A 12,542-nucleotide genomic window follows, 5' to 3' on the forward strand; every position below is an offset into this window, starting at 1 on the left:
GAGGATCCAGAAAATATGTGGAATAACTGGTGGGATCAGGTACTAGAGATAACAAGAAAGGAATGAGGACAAAAGTACCTATTGGATGGTCCCCATCATACCATCCAGCAGGAAGGAGGTTAGGTGGAAATGTATATAGATAAAAGTGCAGATAATAAAAGTATATAGCACTGACAACTGATGTGATAGGTATCTTTTTGTCCCTGAAGACTAGTTTAGCACCTGACACAGATGAGCCACTGGGTAAATAGTTGTTAAATAAGTAATGAGGCCCAAGAAGAGAATTTGCACAAGGTAAAACAGTGTGTGTGAAACAACATTGAAACCCAGGTCTCCTGATGTAGGGGGCACCCATGTAAATTCAGCCTATAGTTAAAGATGAAGGGAAAGAAGCCAGAAACAAGGTCCAAGCTTCCTTCTGAAGCATGCACCCCCCCCACCACCACCACCTTCTCTAGGGATCTCATTAAAAGTGTTCAGCTGGGCAGGTGTAAGCCCAGGCCCTGAGAGACAGGGCGGGGTACCGGAGCTACACTGCCTCCAACCTCTTCAGTAACTGCTAGCCCTGATTGTGTTGCTAAGAGCTTGAAAGACAGAGAGAAGTCACATCAGGAGCCCCAGTGCAGTCTCTTCTAGGAAGTCAGGTTCTACCCACCACCTCGCCACCTACAGGCAGAGGTGTGGATATTGTACACTCCAAGGACCAGGCCACAGAACCATGAGCCAGGACAGCAAAGTGAAGACAACAGAGTCCAGCCCCCCTGCCCAAAAAAAGGCCAGGTGAGGAGTCCTCCTGTGTGTGGAATCTGTCCACCTCACTTCCTGGAGCCTCATTCCTCTTGGTGCTCCCAGTCACAACCACAGCATGAAATATCTGGTAAATAAATGAAACAAGCCCTCCCTTCTCACCCACAGGAAGACACTGCCTGTCCTGGACCCATCTGGAGATTACTACTACTGGTGGCTGAACACGATGGTCTTCCCAGTAATGTATAACCTCATCATCATTGTGTGCAGGTGTGGCAGGGACACTAAAGGAGGGGACTTAAACTGGGAAGAAGGCTAAACTAAAGAGTGAGGCCAGGAGGGGGGAGGGGACCTTTGGGTGGGGCCCAGTGCGGATGGAAGGGCCCAAGGCAGAGTACTGAAGAACCTGGCCTGACGCACCTCACACACAGAAGGCAACTTTAAGCCAATCCCTTCTGTCCCTGACCTGCAGAGCCTGCTTCCCTGACTTGCAGCATGGTTATCTGGTGGCCTGGTTCGTGCTGGACTACACAAGTGACCTGTTGTACCTACTGGACATGGTGGTGCGCTTCCACACGGGTCAGTGAGTCCCTAAGACTGACCCTTTGTTCCATGTTCCCTTGCTTAAGAAAGCCTCTTAGTAACAGGAAGAGCTCCCACCATCATAGCACTTGCACCTGCCTCATTGTGCTTGACAAGGTCAATGTGCTCACGCCAGAAACCCTGGAGTGGGTTATGACCACCTCCACCCTCTCACCTACCCTGGTCTGCCCGACCTCACCCATGAATAACTCCAGCCTGTCCTTTCCTTGTCTTTCCCCTAGGATTCTTAGACCAGGGCATCCTGGTGGAGAACAAGGGTAGAATAGCGAGTCGCTACGTTCGCACCTGGAACTTCGTATTGGACCTGGCTTCCCTCATGCCCACCGACGCGGCCTACTCTAGGCTGGGCCCGCACATACCCACACTGAGGCTGAACCGCTTCCTTCGTGTACCACGCCTCTTTGAGGCCTTCGACCGCACAGAGACCCGCACAGCTTACCCAAATGCTTTTCGCATCGCCAAGCTGATGATTTACATTTTTGTTGTCATCCATTGGAACAGCTGTCTATACTTTGCCCTGTCCCGGTACCTGGGCTTTGGGCGTGACGCATGGGTGTACCCAGACCCAGCGCAGCCCGGCTTTGAGCGCCTGCGGCGCCAGTACCTCTACAGCTTTTACTTCTCCACGCTGATCCTGACCACGGTGGGCGATACGCCGCTGCCCGCCCGCGAGGAGGAGTACCTCTTCATGGTGGGTGACTTCCTGCTGGCAGTCATGGGTTTTGCCACCATCATGGGTAGCATGAGTTCTGTCATCTACAACATGAACACTGCAGATGCGGCTTTCTACCCAGACCACGCACTGGTGAAGAAGTACATGAAGCTGCATCGAGTCAACCACAGGCTGGAGCGGCGCGTTATTGACTGGTGAGATGCCAGGTTCCGTGTGAGCACAGGGGAGGTGTGCGGTAGATCTTATTGCATGCTGCATGGAGGCAATCAAAATGTGGCATTCAATGGTACATCTGCAGGATAAGAACTTAAAAAGAGGTGTCCTCCACTAAGAGAATCAGGAGGGGGGAGGAGGGTAAGAAACTAATAGGAAGAACTCATGTGAAAGGAAGGGTGACACAGAGACCAGGGAATAGGAACTGCCACCGTCTGGGAGGAGTCAGAAGGCTCTGGAAGCAGTGAATGGAGAAAGACACTATCCTCCCCAGAGGAGGTCAAAAAATGGTATATTGTAGTAATGCATACTGTGTTCTGAGTAAGAAGTGTCACAAAGTTGGGGAGTCAGCATCAAAGTCATCAAAGAAGATAGGAGCTTGGTGATGGAACAGCTGTAGTGTAAAGGGTAAAAGACATTGTGAAGGGGTGGAGTCTCACAGGAGGCAATGAGTATGTTATTCCTTACCAAGCTGTGGTGGAGGCTTCTATGCCTTGGGTGAAATCAAAGATGTCTATGACAAAGAAAGGAGATCAGCCAACTGCCAGGTACTCTCATGGCCCTTGTGAGACCTCATTGTGGTTGTGCTCTTGTTGAGCTGAGCCCTGACGGAAGGAGTGGAGGCATGCGGGTAAGGAAATGGCCCTACCTTTCTCCCAGGTACCAGCACTTGCAGATCAACAAGAAGATGACCAATGAGGTAGCCATCTTACAACACTTACCCGAGCGACTGCGAGCAGAAGTGGCTGTATCCGTCCACCTGTCTACTCTGAGTCGGGTACAGATCTTCCAGAACTGTGAGTCCAGCCTGCTGGAGGAACTGGTGCTGAAGCTGCAGCCCCAGACCTATTCACCAGGCGAATACGTATGCCGTAAGGGAGATATTGGACGAGAGATGTACATCATCCGCGAGGGTCAACTGGCTGTGGTAGCAGATGATGGTGTCACACAGTATGCTGTGCTTGGTGCAGGGCTCTACTTTGGGGAGATTAGCATCATCAACATCAAAGGTGAGCACCTGAGCATTTGCGCTAGAGAGCACCCTGGGAAAGAGAATGGAGATAGCAGAACCCAGTGCTAGGTTAAGATGGTACTTCAGGGCACATAGATTAAGGAAACTTGGTCCTTACCTGAGTCACCATAAGGCTCAGGAGAGAAGCAGGGCACAGTGTACCTGTTCCTTGAGACAAAGCTGAGCCAAGGTCAGGTTGGGTCTTTGGAAGACAGAGTAGATATGTTCCATCTGTATTAACTGACATACCAACAGAGGTAATAACGGCTACTGTTTATTACATGCTTACTACATGCCCCATGCAAAGTGTTTCCCATGTATCAACTCATTAAATTCTCACACAGTTCTACAAAGTTGGTACTAGCCTTACCTTTTTAAAAAAAGAAGTTGAAGATCAGAGAGGTTTGGTAGCTTGTCCAAGGTTACACAGGTAATGTACACACACTTGAGATCAGTACAAAGAATAATTTTTCTCATAATCAACTGGAAAAATGGTAAATAAGAAATTCCCATTTACTGATCATCAACTCCAAGTCAAGTCAAAGACAGTACACTGTTCATTTTTACCTCTTGTCCATCCTGTGCAGTGGGAAACTACCCTAGTCACAGGGGAAGTACCTAATGCCACAGGAGAGGGAAAAGCCTGAAAAGAGGGTGAGCACTCTGTCACTGAGACTAGATGTGCTCTAGACTGGCTTTCCTACCCTCTAGTGATTTTTTTTTTCAGTACTAGGGTTTGAACTCAGGGTCTACACCTTGAGCCACTCCACCAGTCCTTTTTTGTGTGTGATAGGGTCTTGCAAACTATTTGCTGGGGCTGTCTTTGAACTGCAATTCTCCTGATCTCTGCCTCCTGAGTAGCTAGGATTTCAGGCATGAGCCACTGGTACCTGGCTCCTCTAGTGATTCTGAGGACCTTACATCTGTCCTCCAAGAAACCCCTCAATTCCCTATCATATATGTAGTCTGCTACTGTCTATTTGACTTTGGACAAGTCATTTTCTTCTTAGGCCTCAATTTCCTCAACTATCCAATGAGGATGATATTAAAAATTCAGACGGTTATTTGTGAGATTAAATGAGTTATGCTGGACAGATACCCAGCATGGTGCCTGACACATAGCAAATGGTGCTATCCCTTCCCTTTTCTGAGGTCCTTCTATCTCTGAGACTTTGAGACATTTGCCTAACCTATTTTCCTACTACCCATCAACAACTTTCTGAAGTGCACATGATACCACTGAACTCCCCTGCTTAAAATATTTCAGTAGTTTCCCATTACCCTCAGCATAAAATCTGATCTCCTTGCCATGGCTTAAAAGATCTAGAGTGGCTTGAATCTCTTCTCTCTCCATTCACTCTATACCACTGTGAACTGCATACTGTATTCTGCATCCACTTCTTTTCTACCTCCACCCCTCTGCTCATGTTCCTCCCTCTGGCTCAATTGCCCTCCTACCATCTACTTCACCCCCACCCAGTTCAGATATCCCTTACCAAGTTTGGGTATCCTTTCCTCCAGGCTTCCCTAAATTCCCTACCTTTCAGCTTAATAAGTGTTCTTTGCCTGTCTTCTTATAGTACCCAATTCATGTCTACATTGCACCTGCCACACTATTATGTTCCCATCCCACTGAAGACCAATCTCCTCTAGATTGTGAATTCTTTGAGGCAGGTTATACCCATCCAGCCCAGGGCCTTGTCAGGAGTACATTACAATGAAAGAATTAATGAGGCACAAAAAGAGACTCAGAAGCACAAATGGGCAGGTGGGATCCTGGCTCAGGAGTGAATTGCTACCTTCCCATCCCCCTGCTAAATATCCTCCTATCCATCTGTCCATGGGCCATAGGGAATATGTCTGGGAACCGACGTACAGCCAACATCAAGAGCCTAGGTTATTCGGACCTGTTCTGCCTGAGCAAGGAGGACTTGAAGGAGGTGCTGACTGAGTATCCGCAAGCCCAGACCATCATGGAGGAGAAAGGCCGAGAGATCCTGCTCAAAATGAACAAGTTGGATGTGAATGCTGAGGCAGCTGAGATTGCCCTACAGGAGGCCACAGAGTCCCGGCTGAGAGGCCTTGACGAGCAGCTTGATGACTTACAAACCAAGTTTGCTCGCCTACTGGCTGAGTTAGAGTCCAGCGCACTCAAGATTGCTTACCGCATCGAAAGGCTCGAATGGCAGACCCGAGAGTGGCCCATGTCTGAGTACCTGGCTGAGGCTGATGATGAGAGTGAGCCTGGGGAAGAAACTTCCAAGGATGAAGAGAGAAGAGGTGGCCAAGAGGAACCCCCAGGCCTACCATGACCCCAGGACTCCCACCTTCAGGTGAATCCAGAGTTGTATGAAACCTCTGTCAGCAGAAACTCTGCCATCATATTTGCTAGGTCACAGAGACTTGAGTGAATTGGTCTGTAGATGCTCAGATAGAGATGTGGAGTATAACACACATTCATCCCCCACTCACCAGGACAGAGAAAGAGAGATTAAGAGAGAAAAGCAGAGAGAGACAGAGTCAGAGAAAGAGATATTTATAGAGAGAAAGAGATTGAGAGAGAGAGATACACATATAAATGCTGGTACAAGACTGTGCGTTCCACATAAAATGCTCTGGAGTTTCCATTTTTCAGAATTCACATGTTTTCTCCTAAGTATAAAAATAACTTATATCCACATAGTATATGCACATTCAGTCATGTACCTCTTAAACACACATGAGCTGACAGCAGGAGACACATAGGTACTCTCACACCTGTGCATATGCTTGTGGAAACAAAATCACACCCACAGCCTTCTTGAATGCTCCCTATATGGGTGGTTTGCAAGTGTACCCTGCAAGTTGCCTCCTCATTAAGCATTTGGAGCCTGAAAAGAAAAATGTAAAGCCAGTGGTGGGACAGGATGAATTCTATCAGAATTCTTAATCATAGAGGTGAGAGATATGAGCTGCGTAGTAGCTGGTAGGTTGTATTAAAAAGTTGAGGTACCTGGAGAATAGAGAATCAGTACTGAACCAAGGTGAAGCAGGCTTATGCATGATACTTCTATAAATGTGCACATGCTTTCATAGATATATTCACATACACCTACTGGCCATAGCATCCTACACTATAGTCGTGTTCTCAACTCTGTATGCTGAGAGGTTTTGTCTAGTTTAGTGACCAGAGCAGATATTGCTTCTTCTTTTTCCGTCTCCTGACCCAGCCCTAAAGCACAAGACCAAGGCCTCCCTGCATTCTGGGCTGTTTCCATGGGAAGAATCATTCCCAGTACCCTAGCCAAGCCCTGTCCTACCCTCGCCAGTTGTTAGAACTGGCCTTGGTGCTGGCAAAAACTCAACTCTCCATTTTGCATGGTATTCCAAAATACAGGGTGAATGGTAGAGACTAGATGGAGTGGAATATCATGGTCAAGGATATTAGAAATTAAGGTGAACAGGTCAGGAGTTTTGGAGTAACTTTGGTACACTTGAAGGAGGTTGCTGGTTTGGGGCAGGGAAGGTATTGGGTCTATAGAGAAATCTGATATCATTTCTGAAACACATTTACCAAGTCACCATTTAAGCTCCTCCAGGGCAGGATCAGTCTTCAGGTTTGACCTGTGCCAGGTAGTGTTTTTAAATGAAACTGGGATTTAATTTATAGGTGTTTCTTCATCTTCAAACCAACCAAGGCACATTAAATCTCATTTTTTAAGCCTTCCACTTCATCTACTACCAGGCTGAGAATGATCTCTTCTCTTTAGGGCTCATCTGGTTAGATTAGGTCCACTTGAATAATCCATAATAATTTTCCTGTTTCAAGGTCAAATGACTAGTAACCTTAATTACAGCTGCAAAGTCCTTTTTGCCATATTGACAGGGATAACACCAGAAGGCAAAGGCAACAGGAACCAAAAGTCTGTTGATCACAGTCTCTGGGAAGTCAAACCACCTGTACCCCATTTTTGCAGAGGGCACAGAATAGGGAGAAATATGACTTGAGTCTTTGGAAACCAGAGAAGCATCACTCTGCTGAGAGCACCCTGTAGGAATGTGCAGGTTTGAAAAAGGCACATACCAATATAACCACCATGGTCTGAAAACCAGGGGCCTTGCCCTAAATGTCCAGAGACTTTTGCAAAACCCTAAACTGGGGAAGAGAGAATAAAAAGAATGTCACAAAACACAACTGAGATTAAATCTCCAAAGAGGTATATAGTTAAAAAGCTTATATAAAGCCAAGATTTGGTGGCTCAGACCTGTAATTCTAGCTACTTGGGAGACTGAGATTGGGAGGACTGTGGTTCAAAGCCAGCCCTGGCAAATACTCATGAGACCCCCATCTCCAAAATAATCAGACTAAAGGTGTGACTCAAGCAGTAGAGCGCCTGCTTTGCAATCACAAAGCCCTGAGTTCAAACCACAGTCCCTCAAAAAAAAAAAAAGCTTAAATGAAAATTGCAAAAAACAAAGAAATGTACAACTTTTTACACACTGTTATAGAATCATTCATAACTGTTAGACACATACATTATGTCATTTTGTTCTTATAACAACATGAGGAATTTTACATTATTACTATGCTCGTTTTTCCAGATCAGGAAACTGAAGCCCATAGAGCAACTAAAAATACAAGATTTGATTTATTGAGAAGTAATTTCATACATGCCAGGTCCTGGGCAAGTGCATTGTTGCAGTTAATTCTTGCAAACACATGAAAAAGATGCTATTATTTCCCCTGTTCTGTAATGAAGAAACTGAGACTCTGGCATTAGATCACTTGCTCAATATCACAGGCTTCCTAAATCACATACAGTGAAACCCAAGTCTGTCATACTTTCTCTTGTAGAGAGATAAGGAAAGAGACCATCTTGGCTTGATGCCAAAGCCAGGCAAGCTCCTTCCTCTGTTGGGAATGACTGTTGACTGTTGTGAGCAGTAACCGTGGTAACCAGGAGAGATGGAGCTAGTTGTGCAAGGCACAGCTTTTAAATCACTGGCAAGGCTGCCCAGTATGATGAAGTGTGATCTTGGGGTTGCAGCCAAAGACAAGGGACCACCTACTGCTTTGGAAAAGAGCTGCCAATTCTAGTTGGATATAGAAGGAACTTGTACACACACAACTGTGAGAGGTGGGCAGGGGTTTTGGAGTGGCTACTAAATTTCCATGGGGTGTCAAGACCATTCAAGGGCCCTCCTGCTAATAGCACAGCTGCTTAAAGCTTAGCTCTTTTCCCTCTTGCAGGACCTAGGGCCCCACCCACTTCTTTCTTTGGGTCATGACTACAGGATACCTCCGCCTGGTTAGGATTTAGGATGTACATCCTTCCTCAGTGGTCCCAGTTAGCTACTCCCCTAAAGGAGGTTCTTGAGCCCACCCCACCCTTTTCTTTCTTAGTGTTTGGCTGCTAGCCTTGGAAGGCAGATGGAAACAACATCAAGCTTGGAAGGAAGTCAGATTCATAGGGAGAGGGATTATTCAACCCAAAAGATGTAGTACATGCCAGAAGACAGGAACAGGAGGCAAGAAGGTGGATGCTGGTTTAAACCAGAGATTAGAATCAGAGATGGATTGTCAAAATGGCATCAGAGTCATGGCCCAAATCAGGGCATGTGTTAGGCTGGTCTTAAAGTACAACAGATGGGAAGAGCATGTAAATAGAAAAGATCGGAGTTGGATTTTGGTTCCAAAATATCAGTTACTAACTGGGGAACTCTCAGCCTGTTCTACAAAATTTTTCAGGGTTGTTGAGAGCAAATATTGGAGAATTAAAATGTAAATGAGAAAATGAATGTAAACTGCCTACCAGTGCCCAGCAGACAGTAATTTCTTAATAATGAATAGCAGTTATGACTATTACTCATATCCCTCTAGCAGCCCTTTTGCCTCGGAGTATTCTGGGGCATAGGTTGCCCAATCCTTCTTGGCCCAGGCTTCAGGGGCCTCTGGACTGTGTTGATGATGCCAGCCCTGGCCAGCAGAGGGTGCAAGGCAAACCTTTCCTGTCCTTCCAACTCCCTCTCGGGCTTCAGGATTGCATTGCTTTGAAAAGCTGGGAGAATTATCCAGGTAGAAACAGAATCTTAGGGACAAAGAATGATATTGGGAAATTGTGATCTCAACAGGTTTGCAACAACCTTGTTCAGACTTTTTCACAAGGATAAAAATACATCAGAGCATAAAGTAATCCAGTTGAGGGCAGCACTGATGAATGGCTGGAAATACGCAGAACTGCCCTTCTCATAGATCAAAAATTCCTTGTGCTTTTCACCCCCAAACGCATGGACCCAGAGACCCATGGACCCTTTCCTGCCCTTGCCTTTCCATTTTCAGTACTTCAGCCTGTTGCTGTCTTGGTCTTTCCTTTTTCTAGCAGGTCCCACTTGGGGGCATTCATGGAAGCCTTCTCCATGCTCTCACTTAAGGAAGTTTTTACCCTCAAGTGAGGCCCTAACTTGGAAGATCCAGGCCCTCCTAGCCCACCTGTGGGAGCCTACAACTAAAGGCAAGTATGACAACCTAGCCAGAGCCAGCCCCTGCTTCTGCTCCTCCCACCCCTGCCTCCCCAACCCTACCCCCCCCGCCCCACACACACACACAAAGCAAGGGACCAAGAAAGCAGGTCCTATCCATGATTTCTTTTCACTGCCCAATATCTCTGCCTGCCTATTCTGGCTTCTCAGACTGCTCCCTCTTTGTTTAATTATCCCAAGAGAAGAGCCTCCTGCGTGGGCAGGGATTGCGTAGGCAGGAGCTCAGCACAGAAGCATATCAGTATATCATAGAAATGCAAAGAAGAGAAGGCCTTGAAAGATGTGGAGAGAAGGCAATCTAATCAGACACAGAGAGAGGGGCTGGGGAAATGGGAAAGGGGCAAGCTGGGTACCTCTAGGACTAAACTTCTACTGGTTATGCTCCTGGAATGGATCCTAGCTGCACATGTGTGCATTAGTTCCAGGGGCACTGGAGATAGAAACTCCACTATTGCATGTGTAAACACTGGGTTTCCTGGGTAAAGTGTTAATATTTTGTGGCCCTGCAAGCTACTTAGAAAAAGCAGTACCTTATGAAATAGTTTGTCTGGCTGTACATTAGGCACTATATTCTCCACTCTTTGACTGTTTCTCCTGAACATTTACTGAAGCATTATGTGTTTCTCCTTACCTCAGTTATGATAAAGCATATTGAAAGAAGAACCATGTGCCCATACTGGCCCACTTGGGCCAATGGGTCAGTAACATGGGTGACTATAACTTCCCCATGGGAAATGTAAATAGCTGTAGCAGTAACATCATGATCCTGATGCCCCCCACCCTAAAGAAAATCAAAACAAAACAAAAATCAAAGAACAGGCAACCTTGGCAGGTCAAGGCTTGAGTTAGAAAGGCAGCTTCTCTCAGGACTGAACCTGGCCCTCCTTCAAAACCTTTCGCACTTGCTTCTCGATCTCTGACTTTGCATTTCTGACTTATTCCAGGTAGAGGATCCATGTCTCTTTCCTGTGACTACTCATATTGACTTTGTAGATCCTTCCTTGCTCTGACCTAAAGCTTCCCTGGTTTTTAGCCCTGAGCAATCCCACTCTCTCCAAATACTGGATGGTCTTTGGTATAAGTGGGTTTTCTTACTTTTGAGAAGTGAGCATTTACCTTCTTAGCACCACATTTTCATTTCCTCCCCTCCCTCTTCTGCTCATGGTATCTCCCCCTTCTCCACTGTAGCCATTATTTAAGTTTTTTCCTCATTTTCTAAAATGTATTAAAAATAATAGTAAACTTTATTAGGAAAGGAACTTAGTATAACAGGATAAAGTGGGAAGAAATGGGGAAAAAAGGAGAAACTCCTATGTAGAAAATAGGAGTACAGACTCAAGTTTTTTCCTCTTTATAAATCATCTTCATGGGATGGGGATGTAGCTCAGTGTTATAGTGCTTGCCTAGCATGTACAAGGCCCAGTACTGCTAAAAAATAATTAATTAAACAAGAAATTGTAAGAAATTCAAGGTTGCTTAAGTCAGTATGACCATTCAACTGGAGCCAGGGTCTGAGTGTGAGAATAAAGAATAAATAATGAGAGAAATGAAGAGAGTGCCTTAAGAAACTATTGGATAAAGGGGCCTGTGTTAGTCTACCTGGGCTGCCATAACAAAATACCACAGATGGGTTTAAACAATAGAAATTTTTTTTTCTACAGTTCTGAAGCTAGAAGCTACAAATCAAGGTACCAGCAGGGTCAGTCTCTGGCGAGGACTCTCTTCCTGGTTCACAACCAGTTGCCTCTCACTGTATCCTTACGTGAATCTCTCCTCTGTTAGGAGACAGAGAGGTGAGGGAGACAGATGGATCTCCAACTCTGTTTATAAGAACACCAATTCCATTGGATTTGGGACCCATTTTATGGCTTAATTTAATCTTAATTACCTCCTTCAAGGCCCTATTTCCAAATAGTCACAAAAGCAGGAGTCAGACCCCTGGAATATAGATAAGCAGAAAGAAAGTTACAAGACATGCAATTGTAGAATTGCCAATATTGGGAGGTACAGCATTTTATAGAAGCACCCAGAAGAACCACCTAACCCAGTCTTGTGGCTTAAGAAAAGCTTCTCACTCTGCTTCCTGTTTCTCCAACCCACCCAGCCTACCTGGCGGCATGGGCAGGGGCACCATTGCTTTTTGTAATCCTTTCCCCTTCCTTTTTCCTTTTCCCAGTGCATGCTGACCTAGCCAGATGGGACCACCATCTCCTTTTGTAATCCCTTTCCCTTACCTTTAAATGATATTACCTCCGAAGAAAGGAAGGAAGGAAGGAAGGAAGGAAGGAAGGAAGGAAGGAAGGAAGGAAGGAAAGGAAGGAAGAAAGGAAAGAAGGAAGAATAAGGCTTCTCAGAGGAGCCTTATTCCTTATAAGTCCTTTTCCAAGATCAGCAAACTCTTATATTCTCAACTTCCTTGAATACTCTCCCAACTCTTGTGCTAACCAAAATAAGCAGCCCCCAAAGGGCATTGTGATACTCACAATGTGTGTATCACAGAGTTAGAGTTCTGCACTCACAGATGCTGCTTTTTCACTCTCTATAGATCCCTGTAGTGTGAAGCTGATACATTTGTTCTATTATCCTCTTCCTTTCCTTGTTGCTGACAACTACCAATCTTTTGGAGCCCACCTATTATTCGCTTTAGATTTTGTTGCCTCTCTCACAGTTCTCTCTTCTCTATGTCCAGCTGAGATTTCATGGCTCACTATTTCACCCTTGTCCCACTATTTTCCCATCCTACCTGCTTTGGATGAACTAAACCATCAACATTCT

At 45.7% G+C, this 12,542-nt stretch overlaps 1 protein-coding gene across 1 annotated transcript; it reads left to right on the plus strand.

Moving 5' to 3' along the window:
- The first annotated feature begins 631 nt into the window (after window positions 1-631).
- Cnga4 (cyclic nucleotide gated channel subunit alpha 4) lies at window positions 632-5,560 on the plus strand. The gene is made up of 6 exons (XM_020184839.2): window positions 632-780; window positions 916-1,017; window positions 1,220-1,326; window positions 1,572-2,217; window positions 2,897-3,246; window positions 5,100-5,560. Exons 1-6 carry the CDS (start codon window positions 719-721, stop codon window positions 5,558-5,560), a joined length of 1,728 nt encoding a protein of 575 aa, XP_020040428.2. The 5' UTR covers window positions 632-718.
- Window positions 5,561-12,542: the final 6,982 nt, after the last annotated feature.

The sequence above is a fragment of the Castor canadensis genome, chromosome 1 (assembly GCF_047511655.1).
Source record: "Castor canadensis chromosome 1, mCasCan1.hap1v2, whole genome shotgun sequence".
In the NCBI taxonomy this organism is placed as follows: domain Eukaryota; kingdom Metazoa; phylum Chordata; class Mammalia; order Rodentia; family Castoridae; genus Castor; species Castor canadensis.